Genomic DNA, 21,227 nt, shown 5'->3' with positions numbered 1-21,227 from the left:
ATGGCCGAGGAGGAGGGCGATGTGGACGCGGAGGATGTGTTCCTGGCATTTGCCCGACATCCCACTCCTCCCAGGGGTCCCCTGCGGCGGGCCATGGACAAAGCCTTCTTTATCTTCCTGGTCCTCATCGTGACACTACTGATGCTGGAGGCTGTTTGTAAGCTGCTATGGCTGCTTCCTTGGGCGAAGTTTGAGGACTGGCTCCTGAGAACGCCTGAGAAGGAGGAGGAGCTGGAATTGTGACCACTTTTCCTATAACCATACTCTTGCCCTGCCACAGAGGTGAGGGGAGAAAGGGTGGAGGGGAATGGCACTGTTGGGGGCTTTGGAGGGACACTTGGATAGTTGAGAGCAACTGTCTTAAAATTTCTGCACCTATACTTCAGGAAATAATTTTGAAAGTTTGTTCTCAAGCACTTCTAAGTAAGCATCTAAACTTTATCATCATAAGTTAACGTTTGAACGATGTAATTCCTGGGATATACAAAATATTCACTTTTTAAAATAAATCAATCTTTTGTGTGTCCAGGGGAATTGAAATATCAGAGTGACAATATCCACTAGCCCTCATTAAAAAATATAATTGGGACTCTTTCCTTTTCTTAATCCATCATTCTCTATTCTCCTAGAACTCCTATTACCGTTTGATTTCCCCACAATTTTATGCTTTTATACTTAAAAGTCTTTTATTGACCAGTTTATCACACTTTAAAATATCTTTTTTCTTTGGTTGCACCCATGGGGGAATGTGAGTTCCTCTATCAGGGATCTAAGGCTGGTCCCTTGCAATGGAAGCACAGAGTCTTAACCACTGAATGACCAGGGAAGTCCCCTATCACACTTTCTTACACATATATATCATAATTGAGATGAAAAATATTATTCTGTCTTGTGACCATAAAACTCAAGGTTTTTAGAAATATTTCTTCTGGGTTATCATTACAATTATTATGAGAGCAGAAGTGATAAAATAGCATAAAGATTGTACACATTTTCATAACTTAAAAGTACATGTAAAATGAGATAGACAAGATGGTGTTTATGATGCCTTAAAAGAAATAGGCTACATGTCTTTTTTTTAAATTAGAGGATAATTACATTACAATATTGTTACATTTCTATTTAAGACAAGGTAAGGGAAATCCCTGATGGTCCATCAGTTAGGACTTGGTGCTTTCATTGCTGGCGCTGGGGGCCAGTTCCATCCCTGGTTGGGAAACTAAGATCCCTGCAAGATTCAGGGCGTGGCCCAAAACAAACAAAAAACAACCAAGGTAAAACAAGGTAAGGTTATCCCTAGATTTCATGGTTAAGAACTATACCTTTTTTTCTTTTTTTCCTTTTTAAATAGAGAGGGAGAAAGTCTATTGTAAAAGAGAAAAGGAAGGAGAAGCTCTAGTGCAAGCATTTATTCAGGAAAACAAATTTTGGGAAAACTGAGACTCTGGAAATTAATCCTTTATATGTCCCAAATCCAAGTATCCTTAGGCGAGTCTCCGTGTTCCCCAATTTAAGACTACAGGCTTAGACGACTGGAGAGAAGTGGTGTAGGATTCTTTAATGGGAGTGAGGGTTTGAGGGTTTGGAACTCTTGAGGGCTTGGGGATGTAAGAGACTGTGGTCCTAGAAAGTGACAAGATGCTCACCCTCTGTGGAATTCTCAAGGAGGCGGGAAACTGAGAGATTGGAACCATGTTAACCTTTCCGGTTTTCTCAGAAGTTCACCTTTGGGCCCAGGTTTGCCTCTTCGAGCCCCTCCAGTTTCCGTAAAGTTGGTTTAGGGTGAGGGTGTGGGCGAGGAGGGCGCCAATGTTGGTTTCTTCTCTCTTCCTTCGTCAGCTCTCCCAGAGGAAGAGGAGGAGATGAGACTCAAGGTATTTTACGAGCCTCGAGCCTCGTTTCTTCTCACAGCTCTTACAGATTCTGCTCAGAGCCCCCTCCCCACATTGCCTGTCCTCAGGCCCTAGAGGTCCTGGACAAAGCACAGCCTCCTTGTCATCAGCGCCTGCGCCTCGGGAACCCCCTCCAGAAAACGGCGGAGAACCAACTAGGTCCCACCTACTTGGTTGGTCATTACTTCTGTGGTGGAGCTTGGAAAGCACGCCAACAATCGCAATAATAAGAACACATTTGTATAGCGTGTTGTGCTCGTTTGTATGCGTGTGTTACGACTTCATGATTGGGAGATGTAGGCACCTGGATGTAGAAGTAGCTTCTGGGCAGCTGCAAGGGAGCGCGCAGACCACAGAAAGAAATGACAGGTACAGTCGACTGAGCCGCGGAAACCGGGACCTGGCAGGTAGGAAAGTAGCGCCACAAGGCTTGTCAAAAGCCCAGCGGCTAGGAAAGGTTTCATTTCCCTTTTAAGACACTCCTGCCTTTCCGTGCCTCCCTGTTCAGCCTTGGAGGGCCCAATTCCTCACCCCGCGCTGTTCCGTTATTTCCTCCCCCGACCCGGCCCCCCGCCCCCCCACGTAGAAAGGTGGATCAGTCCTCCCCGCACGCGACTAGCGGTGGTTGGGCCGGGATGCGGGAAGTTTCTGATTGGCGGAGTCGCGGAAGCACCGGGTGAAAAGAGCTCCACTGACGGCGGGCCCCGCTCCCGGCGCAGCCAGAGCCGTACGGCAAAATGGCGGCCCCCAGGTATTCAGGACGCCCGGAGGCGACAAATCCGCCCCCTGCAGGTCAGGGTGAAAGGAGCCGCAGACGAGGTGGGCGGCAGGGGAGGCTCTAGGAGGGGCGGCCCTCCCTCCCTGCCTGCCTGCCTCACGGCGGCACAGGATTCCGTGCGACAATATGGCCGCGCCCAGAGCGTGTGGGCGGAAGCTCCGCGGCTTCCGGTAAGAAGTGGGGCCTGCGGTGGGAGGGGGAAGGAAGACGGAGGGAACCATGCGAGGTTCTGAGATCCGCGGAGAGGGTCGCCTCGAGAGACCGTTTCTGAGGTGGGGGCCGGACGGTGTGGGGAGCGAAGGCGGGGGCAGGACTGTCGAGGGAGAGGTACTGGGGAGTCCCCGGCGCGGAGTCTGAGGGGCAGGCTGTGGGATCCTCCTTCCTGTCCCTGAAGGGGAGTGGGGCGGCCAGGGGCTGAACTGGGGGAGGGGGACTTGGCGGGAAGCTCATTTAGGGGAAGGACTGGACTCAGGGCTGGGATCTGAGAGAAATCGGGAGAGCCCAGCGTGGAGCTCACGATTGGTTACAGGTCACTGAGAGAGAATGGGGGAAATTAGGGTGGGGTGAGAAGGAGGGGACTTGGGGTGAAATATCTTCAACCTAGCGCTTCGGTTTGAGGAGACCCATCAGAGGGTGGAATATAGAGATAATTTAAGTAGGAGAAAAGGGAATGGATTGTTGGGAGGGAACCTCCTTCTCAAGGGGTCTCCGAGTTGGGGTTATCTTTCAGAATGGGGTGAGAGTATAGATTTGATATGTGTGAGAGAGAGCGAACAGGGAAAACGGTGGTGCCAGTGGGGCTGTGGTGTCTGTTCGAGAGAATGTCAAGGAAATCTGTAGTGCAGCGAGAGAGGTCGTCCAGGGGTTGAGAGGAAGACTCAACTTGGCAACTCTGAGAAATAGTGGGGAAAACGAGACTGAAAGACCGGATACATGCGTGGGGGGTCGAGCTGGAGGTGGGACTTCAGGTTTTCAGAAGGTTTGGAACTCCCCCAGTAAAGGGCCGGAAAAACGTACAGTACTAATGCTTGCTGAAGCTAGGAAATGAGAACACTGTTGGGCATGGCTGGGTGCTTTTGAAACCCAAGACTGGAAAACGTGTGAGATGAAGGGATGGGGCGGTGCTGGAGGGGCTCTGTCTGAGGCCCCATCCCCTTCCAGCAGGAATTACGAAATCCCCAACACTTCCTCCCTCCGGGGGATTTGATCCCCTATGGCTACCGCTAACAGCATCATCGTGCTGGATGATGATGATGAAGATGAAGCAGCTGCTCAGCCAGGGCCCTCCCACCCACCCCCTAATCCGGCCTCACCCAGGGCAGAAGCCCCTGGCTCCTCTCAGCCCCATGGGGCTGGAGGAAGCAGTAGTTCGGGCGGCAAGAAATGCTACAAGTTGGAGAATGAGAAGCTGTTTGAAGAGGTGAGCTTTAGGGGAGAAGACTGTCGTGCCCCAGGGAGGGGGATGGCTGCTTGGCTCTGTCCTTTCTCCCCCAGTAACCCCACCTCACCTTTCTCTCAACCCTATCCTTTTGTCTTTTTCTCCTCCCTTTTCCCCCGTGAACCTTCCAGTTCCTTGCACTGTGTAAGACGCAGACGGCGGACCACCCCGAGGTGGTCCCGTTCCTCTATAACCGGCAGCAGCGGGCCCACCCTCTGTTTTTGGCCTCGGCGGAGTTCTGCAACATCCTGTCTCGGGTCCTCTCTCGGGCCCAGAACCGGCCAGCTAAGCTCTATGTCTACATTAATGAGCTCTGCACGGTTCTCAAGGCCCACTCAGCCAAGAAGAAGCTGAACCTGGCCCCTGCTGCCACCACCTCTAGTGAACCCTCTGGGAATAACCCTCCCACAGACCCCTCCTCGGACCCAAATGCTGAGACCACTGGCTCTGAGGCCCCAAGGACCCGTGGTTCCCGGCGGCAGATCCAGCGCTTGGAGCAGCTGCTGGCACTGTATGTGGCAGAGATCCGGCGGCTGCAAGAAAAGGAGTTGGATCTCTCAGAATTGGATGACCCAGACTCCACTTACCTGCAGGAAGCAAGGTTGAAGCGTAAGCTGATCCGTCTCTTTGGGCGGCTGTGTGAGCTGAAAGACTGCTCTTCACTGACAGGCCGGGTCATAGAGCAGCGCATCCCCTACCGTGGTACCCGTTACCCAGAGGTCAACAGGCGCATTGAGCGGCTCATCAACAAGCCAGGGCCTGATACCTTCCCTGACTATGGAGATGTACTGCGGGCCGTAGAGAAAGCAGCTGCTCGGCACAGCCTTGGCCTCCCCCGACAGCAGCTCCAGCTCATGGCTCAGGATGCCTTCCGCGATGTGGGCATCAGGTTACAGGAGCGTCGCCACCTGGATCTCATCTACAACTTCGGCTGTCACCTCACAGATGACTATAGGCCAGGTAGGCATTAGTGAGATACTCCTTGGTAACCCTCGTTCGTCAGGTGTGTGTGGTGGAGGGGGCATCTCTTTAGTCCCTTCTAGAGTTCTGCGTGACTACACTGACTTTATATCTTCCCACACAGGCATTGATCCCGCACTCTCAGATCCTGTCCTGGCCCGGCGCCTGCGGGAGAACCGAAGCTTGGCTATGAGCCGGCTGGATGAGGTCATCTCCAAGTACGCGATGATGCAAGACAGGAATGAGGAGAGCGAGAGACAGAAGAGAAGAGCCCGGCTCCCCCAAGCCACCTCTTCGCACTCTGAAGATCCCCCCAAATCCTCGCTGGATTCTGGTGAGGTATGAACGGAGAGACCTCGTCCCTCCCCTGCACTGGCCGGCAGGGAGTCTGCGGTGACTGATCATGGCGTGTGCGGAAGGAATGCAAGAAGCATTCCTTGGAGAACGGGGCAACAGATCCCTTCAGGAAACTCGTTTGTCCTCTGCAGGGCCCTAGTGGAGTGGCATCCCAGGAGTGTCCTACCACTTCCAAGGCTGAGATCGACGATGAAGAAGATGAGGAGAGTGAAGAGGAGGAGGAGGAGGAGGAAGAGGAAGACGAGGAAGACGAGGAGGAAGATGAGGAAGACGAGGAAGACGAGGAGGAAGAAGATGAGGCCACAGATTCCGAAGAAGAGGAGGATCTGGAACAGATGAAGGAAGGTCAGGGGGACGATGAAGAGGAGGAGGAGGAAGCAGGTATGCCAAGGAAACCGTCTTCTCGTGCGTCACTTCTCTCCACTCTGTTGGGCACGAGCCCCCTCTTTGAGAGCCTTTCCTTCCTCTCACTCGGTGCCCTCTCAGCAGTTTTCTTTCCCCCAGTGCTTTTGCTACCAATCTGCTCTTTTCTTTTTTTCCAGAGAAGGATGGAGATAAGAGCCCCATGTCCCCACTACCGGTCTCCACTGAAAAGAACCTGGAACCTCATAAAGGGAACAGTGGGTCTCCAGAGGAGCAGCAAAACAAAAGAGCCACAGAGTCACCATCTTCACCGGCAGAAGAGCCCCCGGCCCCCTCCAGTGTAGTTGCTGAAAGCAGGCAAGAGCACCTCGAGGAGTTGCCGCTGGAGGAAGAGAGCCCTATGTCTCAGCTCTTCGAGCTAGAGATTGAAGCCTTGCCCCTGGATACGACCCCTTCCCCTGAGGAGCGGGACGTTTCCTCTTCCAAGAAGGCAGAGGACCTCCTTACCACTGTGCTGGAGAACGGGGCTGCGGTGGTCACCTCCACTTCCTTCAATGGGGGCGTCTCTCCTCACACCTGGGGGGATTCCAGTCCCCCCCGCAAGAAATCTCGGAAGGAGAAGCAAACAGAAGCCGGGCCATTAGGAACGAGGTAACAGCAACAAGGAGAAAGAGGGAAGCCATGCAGGGGCTGAAGGGGCTTTCTGAGAGAAATACTGTAGAAAGGAGTCTGGGGAAAAACTGCACATTCCCCCTCCAGCCTCAGGCTCCACATACCTCCCCTCCCACGTGTGTTTCTGTCTCTAGCCATGTGGAGATGCAAGGGGCAGTGCAGAAGAACGGGCAGAAGACACGTACCCTGGCCAGCCCGCCTTCCCCTTTGGCTTCTATGGCTCCAGTTGCTGATTCCTCCACAAGGGTGGACTCTCCTAGCCATGGCTTGGTGACCAGCTCCCTCTGTAGCCCACTTCCAACCCGGTTGTCCCACACTCCCCAGTCACAACCCTCCAGGCCTGGTACATACAAGGTAAGAGGGGGTGGCTGTGTTTCCTAACTTCATTCCCTTTCATTATTCATTTGGGGTTCTCTGTCTGAATGTTACACCCATTACCTCCTCCCTCTCTCTTTTTTCCCCACCCTAAGTTTTGATCTCTGATAAAGTCCTTCCCTGGCTTCTCCTCCACTATGTTCCAGACCTTTCTGACTCTTTGTCTCACACCCCTGCAGATGAGTGTGGCCACACAGTGTGATCCCGAGGAGATCATCGTGCTCTCAGACTCTGATTAACCGCCTCCCCCTCCTCCCTGGCCCCAAAATGTTTGGGATGGTATTTGGAGGATGGTAGGAAGCACATGACTGAGGAAGGGATGGACTGAGCTAATCGCCTTTTGGTGGTTTCTTTTTAAAAACAACAACAACAAAGCTTAAGTTTTACACAGAAACATTAATGAACAATAAAGTTCTTTTCTTATTGTATCCCTGTCTTTTCCTTGTCCCGCCCTCACCAGCTGGTGATTGGCACCAGCTGTTCTCTGGCTCAGGGTTAGCCGTTCTCCCGGGACAGCCCTGGATATGCCCTGTCCAGCTGCCTTCACGCCTCTTTGGAGTTTTTCTCATCCTCAGGCCTCCTTGCCCTCTGCAAGGTACTAAAACGTGCTTCAGCCTCCTGAATGCGCTTTTCTTTCCCACTTCGAGCGGTAGCAGTAAAAAAGCCAATCAGGGGCCGACTCAAGGTTATCTAGCCAATCCAGGAGCAGAGGTGGGGGGTGGGGCTTCAGGAGGACTGTCAGAAGCTGGGCGACCGGGGCGGTTAGACATCGTAAACGCGCTAATGGCCACAGCTCAGGGGCGGAGCCCAAGCAGCGAAGGCCTAGACCCATGGCCAATAGGAAGAGGCAGGCTTACCAAATTAAAGGGGAGTGAGAGCTTCGGCAGACCCGAGTCCTGAGTCCTTAGCGGCGTACGAAACGTGGTACCTTTAAGGTGGAATGAAACAGCTGTTTTTTAAAGGAGAAGTGGCCGAGTCTGCCGAGTATTGCCCAGCGGCTCGGGCGGGGTGCCCGCCTGTGCCTTTAAAGCCTGAGGGGCGGGAGGCGGAGCGGAGGCGGAGGGCGGAGGGAGTCGGCGCAAGATGGCGGCGGGAGGGGCCCAGGCTGCGGCTCTGGCCGCCGAGTGAGGGGCGGGGGGGGCCCGGGGGCGCGCGGCCCGGTAAGCGGGGACGCGCGGGGTTGGGGGGCGCCTTCCGGGTGGGAGAGGAGGTCGAAGTACCGCTTGGGGCGGAGCAGAGGGGGGCGGGGTCCTATGTGGGCGGGGGTACTCAGGGGCGGAGCCAAAAGGCCATGGGGCGGGTCGTGAGATGGGCGATTAGGGATAACTGGGGGCAAGGGGCGTGGCTAGCCAGGGGCACGGCCTAAAGGGAAATGGTTTTCGATGCCAGAACCGACCTGTCCCCCCAACCCAAGAAAAGTGTACAAAACCCCAGTAAGGTAAATTTTATTAAGTTGGGGTCTCAGGCAAATGGGAATTTCTGAGGGGGAGGCACCCCATTCCCCAGGAGTACCTTATTTCTCTAACCTCCAAAGAGCACTGGATTTGGAGTTAGGACTCCTGCGTTTGTGGGTGCTGCCACTTAGTGGTGTGACCTTGGATAATCTCTTAATCTTTCTGAGCCTCAGTTTTGTCATCTGTCAAATGGGGTTGAGAGGAGTGCCTACCTTATAGTGTCCTTGTAGGGGGTTACCCAGATAATAAATGTGAATGTGTTTTTAAACTGTAAAGGGCTGTGTTATTATGAGATGTTATCATTCGTCTCTCTTTTTCTTTCCAGAGACCCCCCCGGCCGCCCTCCTCCTTCCCTTGTTCCTGTGGCTGGGGGGGGTACCCCTTCCCTCCACACCATGGAGCCATCTCCTCTGTCTCCCAGCGGGGCAGCACTCCCCCTGCCTCTATCACTGGCCCCGCCACCACTGCCCCTGCCTGCAGCGGCGGTGGTACATGTGTCCTTCCCAGAGGTGACCAGTGCCCTCCTGGAGTCTCTCAATCAGCAGCGGCTGCAGGGCCAGCTCTGTGACGTGTCCATCCGGGTGCAGGGACGGGAGTTCCGGGCTCATCGTGCTGTCCTGGCTGCCTCTTCCCCTTACTTCCACGACCAGGTCCTACTCAAGGGCATGACTTCCATCTCGCTGCCCAGCGTCATGGACCCAGGAGCCTTTGAGACTGTCTTGGCTTCAGCTTACACTGGCCGCCTCAGCATGGCCGCTGCTGACATTGTTAACTTCCTCACAGTGGGGTCCGTGCTCCAAATGTGGCACATCGTGGATAAGTGCACTGAACTCCTCCGAGAGGGCCGGGCCTCAGCCACCACCACCACCGTCACAACTGCTGCAGCCACGTCGGTCACTGTCCCCGGTGCTGGGGTGCCTTCCGGGAGTGGGGGCACGGTGGCCCCTGCCACTGTGAGCTCCGTGCGCTCCCATGCCTCCAGCCGGGCCAGTGAGAATCAATCCCCCAGCAGCAGCAACTACTTCAGCCCCCGGGAGTCCACTGATTTCTCATCTTCCTCCCAGGAGGCCTTTGCAGCTTCTGCAGTGGGCAGTGGGGAGCGCCGCACAGGTGGCCCTGTCTTCCCTGCCCCTGTGGTTGGCAGTGGGGGTGCTACCTCTGGCAAGCTGCTGCTGGAGGCAGATGAGCTGTGTGATGACGGTGGGGATGGGAGGGGTGCGGTGGTCCCTGGGGCTGGGCTCCGCCGGCCCACCTATGCACCCCCCAGCATTGTGCCACAGAAACACTGGGTATATGTGAAGCGGGGTGGAAACTGCCCAGCATCGGCACCCCTGGCTCCACAAGACCCAGACCTGGAAGAGGATGAGGAGGAGGAAGACTTGGTGTTGACCTGTGAGGATGACGAAGATGAAGAGCTGGGGGGTGGCTCCAGGGTTTCAGCAGGGGGAGGACCTGAGGCTACCCTTAGCATAAGTGATGTCCGGACCCTGTCTGAGCCTCCGGACAAGGGAGAGGAGCAGGTCAATTTCTGTGAGTCCTCCAATGACTTTGGTCCCTATGAAGGTGGGGGTCCTGGGGCAGGGCTTGATGATTCAGGGGGACCAACCCCTTCATCCTATGCTCCAGCACACCCTCCAAGGCCCCTGCTCCCACTGGACATGCAGGGCAACCAGATCCTAGTCTTCCCATCCTCTTCATCCTCCTCCTCCTCACAGCCGCCAGGGAGCCAAGCTGAACACGGGGCGGTGACCCTGGGGGGCACACCAGCAGGGGCCCTGGGCGGGCCAGGTGGTACCGGCGGGACCCCTGGAGGGACAGGCAGTGGGGATGGAAATAAGATCTTTTTGTGCCACTGCGGAAAAGCCTTCTCCCACAAGAGCATGCGAGATCGTCATGTGAACATGCACCTCAACCTGCGGCCCTTTGACTGCCCCGTGTGCAACAAAAAGTTCAAGATGAAGCATCACCTGACGGAGCACATGAAGACGCACACGGGTCTCAAGCCCTACGAGTGCAGCGTCTGCGCCAAGAAGTTCATGTGGCGAGACAGCTTCATGCGCCACCGGGGACACTGTGAGCGCCGGCACCACTTAGGCGGCGGGGGCGGGGCTGGACCGGGCCCCGGGGGCGGGCCCAGCGGATTGGCCTTGCAGCCCAAGAGAGAGTCCCCCGGCAGCGGCGGCGGCGGGGGCAGCGGCGATGAGACGAGTGGGGCCACGCCCCCGTCCAGCCGATGCGTCTGGTCCCCGCTCAGTGTCCACAAGGTGGAAATGGGCTTCAGTGGGGGCGGCGGAGCAAACTGAAGGGGCGGCCCACCGGGGTAGCTTTCCGGGAAGAGAGATTAGGTATCACGAGTCTGGGGCACTGTGGACCCTAGGTGATCTCCCAACTCACTGTCTTCCTGTCTCTATGGACTTGTGTATATATATCCTGGAGGGGGAACCGCGTCGCCCCATGGGCTACCCCATTCCACTCCTCAGCCCCTCCTCCCCAAAGTATCCCTGTAACTGAGCCCTTCCTTCCCTGCAGATGGGTGCACAGAAGCCCCAGCTCCCGAGTAGGGCCCATGTGGGGTGGGGGTGGGGGTGGGGTGAGGGGGCTTGTTGAGCATCCAGGAGTCACTGGGTCAAGGGTCAGGTGGTTGTAGTCTGTACCTGAAGTCTGTGTTTGTGTAGTTGTGGGGACCAGGCCTTAGAGCCCCACCCTTTTCCTAGAATATAGCCTGCCCCGCAAAAGGATGTGCCCTTTATTTCTACCCTAATCTCTCCTCCCCCACTTTGGGGGTCCCCAAACTCAATTCTCACTGGGGAGAGAGGGGGATGGAGACAAGGAGGGACTAAGTTGTAGGAGTACAGGTTTTTATTTTAAATCTTATTTTTTCTAAACAGTGATTAAAATATTTATTGGTCATTTCATTTGGCTTCCCGACAACCCCGATGTGTCTGCTTGGGACCCGGCACAGGTGGGGGAAGGTGGAGTAATGGTTCTCAGGGAAGTGGATTCGGGGTTGTGGGGGACAGGCGGGCCGCCGCGGGTGTGGGAAGGCTCCCAGACTCTGCGGCGCTGGGTAGTCCGGGAGGGCTGGGCGGGACTGAGGTCCCCAGACCGGAACTCCTCAACTGGGGAGGATGTTTCGGGAACCCTGCCCGGCGCCGGGGAGGGGGCAAGGCGGGGAGAGAACCTGCCTCCCACGAGCTTTCCCCCAGCCTGAGAGGGGATTTCCTCCGCCCCACCTGCTGGCCTTTGGAGGAAAGTGAAAGCGAAAGGAGGAAGAGGCGGTTTCAGAGCTGAGAAATCCGAGCGCCATGAAGCGCGTGTCCCTGCTCCTCGCTGTGGCTTTGGGTGAGCGACCCCCGTGACTCCTTGCACAGGGAACGGTGGGAGGTGAGACCCGCCACGTCCGGGGATGGGGGAGGTCGGGTCACCTGAGGTTGGGGCCGTGCCTTCACTCGCGTCCCTCTTTCCAGGCTTGGCGACCGCTGTCTCGGCCAGACCCGCGGTGATTGAGTGCTGGTTCGTGGAGGATGCGGGCGGGGGCAAGTTGGCCAAGAAACCCGCTGCCCTGCTGCTGCGCCAGGGCGCGGAGAGCCCACCTCCTCGACCGGACCTCGCCCCGGAGCGCTACCTCAAAGTTCACGGTGAGTCATCCGTGACTCGTTCCCAACTCTGTTGCCTCCCCCGAAACCCCCCCAGCCCTTCGGGTCTCAGTGACCTCGGGCCTCAGTTTCCCCCAGCTGTAAAGTGAAACGCTCCGCCCTCTCAGTCTCTCACGACCGGCTAGTCTGCACCTTTGAAAGTCCCTGGACGCTGCCCTCCCCTCTTCTTTCCTGGCGGAGATTCTACGCCTGCAGCTCCTCTCTCTGCGTTCACAGACCCCGCGGGCACCCTTCAGGCCGCCTTCAGACAGTATCCCCGGGACGCCCCCGCTCCACGCTGCGAAATGAGCCTCTACGTCCCGCTCCCAGCCTCGGCCAAATGGCTCAGCGGCTTGACCCCGGAGCAGAGCTGCCCGCGGGCCCTGGACGGGACTTGGCTCATGGTCAGCATGTCTAGCCCGTTCCTCAGCCTCTCCAGCCTCCTTCGACCACAGTCGGAGCCTCAGCCTGAGCCTGCTCTCATCACCATGGCAACAGGTAGCTATAGAGGGGAATGGGAGATTATTGGGTAGATTGTAAGGGTCCAGATCAGCCGTTAACTCGCTCTGCGGACTTGAGCGAGTCACTTCCCCAGTCGAGTCTCCGTTTCTTTATTTGTAAATCAAGGCAGTTCAGTTAAAATGTCTTTACCGCTTCATCTAGTCCCAACCTAATCTAAAATAAAATGTGGGGCGGGGTTTTGGAGAGAGGCGGGGGTTCCGGACACCTGACCTTAAGACTGGAGAAAGAAATGGCAACCCACTCCAGTATTCTTGCCTAGAGAATCCCTTGGACAGAGGAGCCTGGTGGGCTGCCGTCTATGGGGTCGCACAGAGTCGGAAACGACTGAAACGATTTAGCAGCAGCAGCAGACCTTAAGCAACTCGCTAGGCGAGGGGCTTGGGAGGGTCTCAGAAGCAGGAACTTTTGCTCCTTTCCTCCGAGATCTTGCTAGGCGCCCCCACCTTTGCTGTTCACCATGTTGAAAAAAAAAAAAAAAACTGCCTTCACGCCCCACCCACTCCCACATCCGGCGCTGCAACAATCAGCAAAGCGCAGGCTCTTGTGCTCAAGCGCGTTAACCTCACCTGACAGCCTCCTCTTAGGGCTCGTGATGATGCGTTGACTCTGTGGTCATTGAATGGTGGGCTTGAGTGCATGGAAGGGAAGCGGCGGGGGATCTGGTGGTTCTGGCTGCAAGGACGGACCACTTGCCGCATTGTGTAACCCGGTTCAAGGCCCAGGGCTTGGGCACTTTTCGGGTCTTGGGCGCAGGGAGTGGGCGGATAAAGCAAAAGTGGGGAAGATGCGACCTGGATTTGGCTTTCTTGGAGCTCTTCTCTGGAGGGTGATGGGAACAGAGTCCTTGGCAATTCTTAAACATTGTGTAATTTTATGGAAAGGATACAGCCTGACCTGCCAGTCAACCCCTACTGAGCCCTACAACCTGCCTTCCCCAGTACCTTCTCCCTGACATTCTCCTCACTGAGAGAATCACCCATGGGACTCAGCACCCACTCCGCAATCCTCACCTCTGCTTCCATCTCCATTCTTTGTCCCCAGACCTTGCCCAGGGCAGGAACAGAGGCAAACTGCTCCCTGTGGGGATGGCAGTTGTCTCTAGTGGGCAGGAATATTTCCAAGGCTGTTGGTTTCACGGGGTAGGGTAAGAATGTCCCTTTTTCTCTGAATCTGCTTTTCCAACTGTAAAATGTGGATGGTATTTCCCATCTGCCTTCCCGTTGTTGTGACAATCAAGGGAGACACTTTGTTAATTTATTCACTGGTTTAATAAATGTTTATTATCACCAAGAATAAATTGGGGCCCTGTAGTTCTCAGTTCGGTCTGCAAATAAGAATCCTTAAAAATTTCACTCCAGGTGAATTAAATCAGAATCTCTGGGGTGCCCTTGAACACTTTTAAGGGTCACAGAGGTGACCAGATGTAGAGTCTCCTCTCAGAAACGTTCTCATTAGATTTGTCATGGGATAATTGTAGAGTAGAAAGTGACTTGAGCCCTAAAAGAAGCGCGGATAGGGAACCAAGGGCCGTGGCCAGGTGAGAACGTTACTGCAGCTCACTCACCACCAGGGGTGAAAACTAGTTGCTGTGCTCAGTCTTCCTTTTCAAACATTCTTGCTTGATTAGGGATTTAAGAAAATGAAAGGTTTCTTTTTAATGTAAAATTAAAAATAGACTCTTTCCAGGGTCACAGATCAATAATTTTGCTAGTATGGATTTATTTATACTTTATTTCTTAACAAATAAATTATTACTCTAAAATGTTTGTTGACAAATATACTTTCTTAAATACTTTGTGTGTATAGTATTTCTCATCACTCTTTAAAAATTATTATAGAAAGTTTCAGTGATACACTAAAGTAGGAGAGGAAAATGAACCCACCATACACCATATACCTACTTGTATAGTTATTACATTTACCGAATATTTTAATGGGAATAACATTTGTTATTTTTGGCTGTGCTGGGTCTTCGTTGCTGGGCGTGGGCTTTCTTCAGCGGCAGTGTGAGGGCTTCCCATTGTGGCCGTTTCTCTTGTTGCAGAGTGCAGGCTCTACAGTGCAGACTCAGTAGCAGTTATGGCACATGGCTTGTTACTCCAAGGCATGTGGGATCTTCCTGGACCAGGGATTGAACCTGTGCTCCCTGCATTGTAAAGGGGATTCTTAACCACTGGATCACCAGGGAAGCCCTACCAAATTGTTATACCTATCTTCCTCCAATCTTCTGTTCTTTTTTGGAAGTGTTTTTAAGTATATCCCATCATATTATTTTACTCATAAGTACTTCAGTAAACATCTCTATTACATAAGGACTTTTAACATCCCCCCTGCACACAATAGCATTATACCTAACAAAACAAATAATAATTCCTTAGTATGATTTAATTTCCAGCCTATACTAAATTTTTCCCAATTGTCTCAGTGATGCTATTTTACAATTGATTTGTTTGAATCAGGATCAAAAAGATGTCTATATTTTCTCTTTGGTTGTTGAATCTGCTTGGGCTGCAATCACAAAATATCGTAGAGTGGGGGCTTAAACAACAGGAATTTATTTCCTCACAGTTCTGGAGGCTAGAAGTCCAAGATCAGTGTGCTAGCATGGCTACTGTCTGCTGAGAACTCTCCACTCGTGGTCACAGACGGCTGCCTTCTGGTTGTGTCCTCACAGGGAGGGAAGAGAGAGAGAGCTTTGCTGTTTCGTCCTCTTCTTATAAGGGCACCAGCTCTATCAGATTAGGGCTCACCTATGACCTCATTGACTTGTGTCACCTCGTCACCTCCCTGTCTCCAGTCACCGCCCAGGTTAGGGCTTCAGCATATGAATTGGGGGTTGGGGAAGGCAGAGCCGCAAACATCCAGTCCATAGCAGTTTTGTCTCTTGAGTCTTTCTTATTGTAATTGCCCCATCCCTTTAAATGCTGTTGGCTTGTCATCTGTTCTGTAGATGTCCCCATATTCTATATTTGACCAATTGTCTCCTCATCCTGTCATTTCCTGTGTTCCTTTTCCCTCCATGTTTCCTATACATTTCCTATACATTGATAGTTAGAGCTAGAGGCTTGATTAGAGTTGGGTTTCAGTTTTTTCAGTAATACCCTATAATTGTTATCATTCACTTTTAACAAAAAATCATAGACCTATATAATACAAACTGTGAAACAGTAGAAATTTCCTTACCAACAGGTTCTGGCCCTGTTATGTTTACATTTATATTTTTACAGAGTCCAGGTTGTGGAATGCAGGAATTACCCATATTAAAGAGCACTGTTAGCTTAAGATTTGTTTATAAATTCTACAGATTGATTCATACAATTCAAAAGTGTGTTTCTGGATTTAAATAAACTAAATGAAATTGCTTACTTTTTTTACTCTCTTGAACAAAAACAGTCCTATGAGGTTCAGAGAAGTTTAACTTTGTAGGCCTTAGAAGCTAGGATTAAAAGTTACATAAAAGTAGGGAATTCCCTGGTGGTCTAGTGGTTAGAACTCTGCTATGCTTTTACTGCCAAGGGCTCCAGTTCAATCTCTGGTTGTAGAACGAAGATTCTGCAAGCCAAGTGGCACAGCCAAAACACAAAAATAATCACAAGAGGAAAAAGAAAATTACTTCCACTTGGAAAACCCAGACATTTCTGGCCGTTGAACAAAGCAAAGAAAAGCCCAGTGACAACAGATTTTCTACTGGTCTTAGAAAGGGCTTCTCCGTGGCTGGTTCTCAGGGTGCAAGCGAAGTATGGAAAGGTAGGTTGGGGGCTAGATTACCAAGTTCCTTGAAAGCTGGGGTTTATAAGTGATAGTGAATCATCAGAAGTTTCGTGTGTATGTGTATGTATGTGTGTGCCATTTTTCCAAAAGCCTGTTGTTTTACATGATTCCTACAAAAGGTAGGCAAGGATCAGGCATTGGACTACTGGGAAAAATAGATTAAGTCATTTTTCCAAGATACCCTGCAAATCCTTTACCATGATGATGACAGTAATGAAAGTAGTAACAGCTAAGCATTTTCTATACATCAGCTCCTGTTCTAAAGCACTTTATAGGCATAATCTTATTTATTCCTCTGAATAACCATAAGAACTAGGTACTGATGTTATCCCCATGTCACAGATGAAGAAATATGAGACAGAGCAGTTAGGTAACTTGTCCAGGGACACACAATTTGTAAGAAGCAAGACTAGGGATTGAACCTGGGCCCTCTAGCTCCAGCTTCTGCTTTTAGTTGCTAGGTACTTAGGTAACTGGGATTTTTAAACAGGCAAGTGCCCAGGTCAGACTTGCAGCCATGTTATTTGGTTATAGTGTGGAGGATGAAATGAGGGAGACTGAGATCTGAGAGGAGGCTGCTGTAACTGCCCAAATGTATATTGATGAGCACTTGAGTCGGAAACAAATGTAACATCTATCTGGGAGACAGTTAGGGCCTGGTGGGGATGGCACACAGCATGTTGTGTTTGGCGATCTGTCTTTCTTATCAGACTGTACAGTTTGAGGGTAGGGGGCTGCATGTCTTGTTCACCACTCTCATCAACTTTGAACATCCTAGGTGCTCAATCAATATTAGTCGAATGAATGAATTAGAAGGAATCTTAGGGATTGCAGATGTTTTGCCTTTAGTGCCTGGGGGCTGGTGGTGATCATTTAAGGCAGGGAAGACCAGCACTGGAGCTGGCCAGGAGATGTTCTAGAGATGCTGTTCAGATGGGACATGTTATGTTTGTCTGGCAGATGACTGGCTGTAATCACAGCAAACACTTGCGTAGATGTACTGTGTTCCAGGCACTATCCTAAGCAGCTTTTATATATAGGTGTCTTTGTTATCCAGATCAGTAGCAGATATGAATTGACTTACCCTTCACTGCTCCAACTCCTTGGGATGAGTGCTAGCATCATCATTATCCTTATTTAGGAGAACGGGAGACTGAAGAGTAAGCTAACTGGCCCAAGGCCATATAACAGCTGCTGAGTTGGGACTGATCAGGGCAATCAGGCTCCAGGCACTTAACCAGCCCATACTTGCCTCAGCAGAGCCCAGAGGTCTGTGTTCAGCTTTAGTCTAGAGCCAGAACCTTCCAGAGTCAGTCAGTACTCTGTGTAGCACCATAGGACTGACAGTCATGAGTCATCACTGTCTTCACCAGCAAACCAAGGAAGGCCTGGCTCCTCAAGGGTGGATGTGGAGACTGGTGGGCTGGTTCAGGTTGTGTCACAAGTACCCTCAGATCCCTCATCCCCTGGGCTGGTGCAGTATGGGCTGTGTGTTCCGAGCAGCCTTTAGAGGCTGCCCTTATTCACCTTGAGACCTCTCTGCTCACTCTGAGTTACAGTGGGTCCCACACAGTCCCAAGGCAAAGGGGATTTGCAGGGAGGGCTGGGAGATGGTGAGTGTCCAAGGAAGTGTCCTTAAGAGTTAACTCCTTCCCGTAACCCAATTTCTCTATTTTTTCTCTTTCTTTCTCTTCCCTTCCCGACCCTTCTTTCCCCACCATCCCCAGCTGTCCTAACTGTCTTCACTCACACCCCCACCCCTCGCATCCGAATAGGACAAGATGCCTTGCTGGACTTGAGCTTTGCCTACATGCCCCTCACCCCCAAGGCTGCTACTTCTCTGGCCCCAGGTCCCCCTCCCTTTGGGCTGGAGTGGCGACGCCAGCACCTGGGAAAGGGGCACCTGCTGCTTGCTGTGACTCCTGGACTGAATGGGCAGGTGCCAGCTGCCCGAGAGGGGGCAGTGGCATTTGCTGCTTGGGATGATGATGAGCCCTGGGGGCCATGGACTGGAAATGGGACCTTCTGGCTGCCTGCAGTTAAGCCCTCCCAGGAGGGTACCTATCTGGCTACTGTTCACCTGCCATACCTGCAAGGGCAGATCACCCTGGAGCTTGCTGTACAGAGTGAGTGAGGCTATGGGATTCTCATGGGTAGACGATGGTCTCTAGGATTGCAGGGTCTCCATGATGGGAGGATAGTGGAGAAAAGGGTGGTGGTGAATATGGGGAGATAGACTGGGATCCCTGGGAGTCAGAGGGGCAATGGGTAAAGGGATCCTAGGGATCTAAGGGGCTTTGGGATGGAGGTTCCCAAATCTGAAGAAGGGGTCCCTGAAGCTGGGGACATGGCATGGAGATTCCTGCGAAACACCAATGGGGAGATGGTGGGCTCCCCAACCTGGGAGGAAACCCCTAAACCCCTCTCAGTACTGGGGAGCCAGAGGGCACACAGAGGGCCTCTGAGGGAGCACTTTGTAGATCAATTCCTCATGTTCCTTTCTTCCTCTCTCCCCAGAACCCCCAAAGGTGGCCCTGACACCAGCGCCTCTTGTATGGGCTGCTCCTGGGGAAGCGCCCCCAGAGCTGCTCTGCCTTGTGTCCCACTTCTACCCCTCCCAGGGCCTGGAGGTGGAGTGGGAGCTTCGGGGTGGCCCAGAGGGTCGCTTTCAGAAGGCTGAGGGCCAGAGGTGGCTCTCGGCCCTGAGACATCACTCAGATGGCTCTGTAAGCCTCTCTGCACACCTGCAGCCGCCCCCGGTCACCAGTGAGCAGCATGGGGCCCGCTATGCCTGCCGGGTCCACCACCCCAGCCTGCCCGCCCTGGGGCGCAGCGCTGAGGTCACTCTGCAGGTGGCTGGTAAGAGCCTGGTGGACGGAGAAATGGGGTGGTGCTGGGGGGTGTGCCTGGGAATTTCAGACTCACTCTCTCGCCCCTTCTGCCTGCCAGGTCTCTCTGGGCCCTCTCTGGAGGACGGCATCGGCCTGTTCCTGTCTGCCTTTCTCCTCCTTGGGCTCCTCAAGGCACTGAGCTGGGCCGGTGAGTGTGAGCCCCACCCAAACTGGGACCCCTGAGAAGCAAGACATCATCTGCCTCCTCCCAAAGAAGTCTGACACTCATCCCTCTGCCCTACTGCTCCCCCATCCCATCTCTTCTCAATCTCTCTCCACAGCTGCCTACCTGGCCACGCAGAATCCAACGGAAAAGGTAACAACACTCCACTTTCCTTTATTTTTCCCTTCTCATTTTATCCCCTTTCCCCAACTCCTCATCCAAGAGGGCGGCTGCTGGCCTGGTGGGCAGAATCCAGCCTTGGAATTCACACAGACCTGCATTAAATCCTGCCACCTCAAACAGGCTACACCTGTTTCCTTGGATCTAAGGGGGGGAAAATGACTTAGGCAGTGATATCCTATAGAAATATATCACAAGGCACATATGTAAAGTTAAATACATAGTCTAGGGACTGCATTAAAAAGGTAAAAGATATCTAATATATCCAAAATGTTGGCACGGCAACATGTCATCAGTATAAGAAATTATAGTGTTTCCTCCATCCTGAGTCTTCAAAAACAGTGGTTTATTTTAAACCTCAGTTTGGACTAGCCACATTTCAAATGCTCAGCAGACACAAGTGAGTGGTGGCTACCGTACTGGCCAGCAGAGCCTCAGAGGGCTGTTGGAAGGATTTAAGGAGATAGGGCATCTCCTTTGAAAGATGCAGGAGCAAAAGCACTTGGTGCAGCATCTGCTAGGCTTAAAATACACAGAAAATGTTACCCTCCTTCTGCTGCCACCTCTGTGCCCACGACGTCTACTTGTCTCTGGACTGATCATGAGCACTTCGCCCTGCTTTCTAATACCCTGAATCCCTCACCTCCTTTTATTTCTCTTCCAGAAACTAGAGTGAGGCCAGCTCAGCACCATCCTGGGGAAGCCACCATCCTCTCCGGTCTAAGCTACTGTAATAACTCCCCAAACTGTATGCCCTCTGTTCCTGCTCCCTCCAGTCTCTCTCCACTGAGCCACTGGAATGCCTCCTGAAAAGACACTAGGCATTCACCTCCTTAGGACTCTAGAGCAGCGGTTCTCAAAATTTTTGGTCTCAGGATCTCTTAAAAATTATTAAGGACTCTATAAAGCTTTCACTTATGTAGATTATAAGCCACAGATACTTACTGTACTGTTCTCAAAACTGAGAACAATACACAGAAAGACACAAGCACACGTTCCATTAGCTGTGGGGACGATGTCAGTACACGTCATGTAGCTTCAGGAAAACGCCACTGTAGGTTCTTTAGCGAACCGAGAGTGAAAAGGCAAGTACCAGTTTAGGATTGTTATGAACATAGGCGAAACCTCACGTAGCCCTTGAAATAGTCTCAGGGACCTCTGGGACAGGAACCGGTGCTCTAAAGGCCAAATCCATTCTTTTCCTGCCCTGACTCAGCGCATCCCTGCGCTCCAGCCACTGCGCACCTTTTCAAGCCCGCTTAGCGCTCTCCCGCCCTCCTTCCCGATGCTCATTACACCTAAAGCTGACCCTTTTCTCCAATGGCCTCCCACTCCCTCTGGGTCCCAGAGCGTTGTTCTCTCTGCCTGGGCTACAGACCAGGTCAGCCTCGCCCCCTCAGACCGCCGCGTGTCCCTCTAGTGCGGTTCACCACGGTTGTATTTAAGTGATTGTGCGAGTCGTTGTTAAAAGCCTGCCTCCCTGCCCGGACTGTTGGCTCCTCGAAGGCTGGGACGACCCTGTCCTTTCCCTGCGGTGTCTCCCGCGCCTGCACCAGGGCCCGCTGGAGGGCGCTCAATTTAAGAAGTTACCCTTTTTTCGTCCGAAAGATTAAAATATGTGTTGAATCAAATAAACTACTGGAAGAAGGAAGCAGCGGCTCGGCTGAGGGGGACCTTCGAGGGCCAGGTCGGTCGGACGCAGGGTGCGGGTCTAATCGTGTGGGAATAAACTCGTTCCAGTGTTTTCAAAGGGACGTCTCAGTTCTACCTCAGGGA

General features: G+C 52.8%; 4 protein-coding genes across 9 annotated transcripts; all 4 read left to right on the top strand.

Moving 5' to 3' along the window:
* Nucleotides 1-243, top strand: SMIM40 (small integral membrane protein 40). Its single transcript, XM_069564317.1, has one exon. The coding sequence runs from the start codon at nt 1-3 to the stop codon at nt 241-243; it is 243 nt and encodes an 80-aa protein (XP_069420418.1).
* A 2,606-nt stretch (nt 244-2,849) lies between these two features.
* Nucleotides 2,850-7,263, top strand: DAXX (death domain associated protein). 4 transcript variants are annotated; one of them, XM_069562725.1, is made up of 8 exons: nt 2,850-2,997; nt 3,832-4,090; nt 4,240-5,068; nt 5,193-5,407; nt 5,557-5,806; nt 5,968-6,439; nt 6,595-6,814; nt 7,015-7,263. In XM_069562725.1, exons 2-8 carry the CDS (start codon nt 3,884-3,886, stop codon nt 7,072-7,074), a joined length of 2,253 nt encoding a protein of 750 aa, XP_069418826.1. In that variant the 5' UTR covers nt 2,850-2,997; nt 3,832-3,883; the 3' UTR covers nt 7,075-7,263. The 4 variants fall into 4 exon arrangements, with proteins under 4 accessions (XP_069418826.1, XP_069418827.1, XP_069418825.1 ...); XM_069562726.1 differs by having other exon boundaries at nt 2,854-2,942; nt 3,835-4,090; XM_069562724.1 differs by having other exon boundaries at nt 2,855-2,942.
* Nucleotides 7,264-7,890: 627 nt separating this feature from the next.
* On the top strand, nt 7,891-11,204 carry ZBTB22 (zinc finger and BTB domain containing 22). Of its 2 annotated transcripts, none has more exons than XM_069562729.1 (3): nt 7,891-7,995; nt 8,615-10,553; nt 11,178-11,204. In XM_069562729.1, the coding sequence occupies exons 2-3, from the start codon at nt 8,685-8,687 to the stop codon at nt 11,178-11,180; spliced, it is 1,872 nt and encodes a 623-aa protein (XP_069418830.1). In that variant the 5' UTR covers nt 7,891-7,995; nt 8,615-8,684; the 3' UTR covers nt 11,181-11,204. The 2 variants fall into 2 exon arrangements, with proteins under 2 accessions (XP_069418830.1, XP_069418829.1); XM_069562728.1 differs by having other exon boundaries at nt 8,615-10,634.
* TAPBP (TAP binding protein) lies at nt 11,192-21,201 on the top strand. Of its 2 annotated transcripts, XM_069562731.1 has the most exons (9): nt 11,192-11,251; nt 11,496-11,631; nt 11,757-11,927; nt 12,162-12,422; nt 17,945-18,343; nt 18,735-19,076; nt 19,167-19,256; nt 19,390-19,424; nt 20,116-21,201. In XM_069562731.1, exons 2-9 carry the CDS (start codon nt 11,595-11,597, stop codon nt 20,125-20,127), a joined length of 1,347 nt encoding a protein of 448 aa, XP_069418832.1. In that variant the 5' UTR covers nt 11,192-11,251; nt 11,496-11,594; the 3' UTR covers nt 20,128-21,201. The 2 variants fall into 2 exon arrangements, with proteins under 2 accessions (XP_069418832.1, XP_069418831.1); XM_069562730.1 differs by lacking the exon at nt 11,192-11,251 and having other exon boundaries at nt 11,355-11,631.
* Nucleotides 21,202-21,227: the final 26 nt, after the last annotated feature.

The sequence above is a fragment of the Ovis canadensis genome, chromosome 20, assembly GCF_042477335.2.
Source record: "Ovis canadensis isolate MfBH-ARS-UI-01 breed Bighorn chromosome 20, ARS-UI_OviCan_v2, whole genome shotgun sequence".
Taxonomy (NCBI): Eukaryota; Metazoa; Chordata; class Mammalia; order Artiodactyla; family Bovidae; genus Ovis; species Ovis canadensis.
Note: the sequence above shows the minus strand (reverse complement) of the source record. Positions and strands in the feature narration are given on the sequence as shown.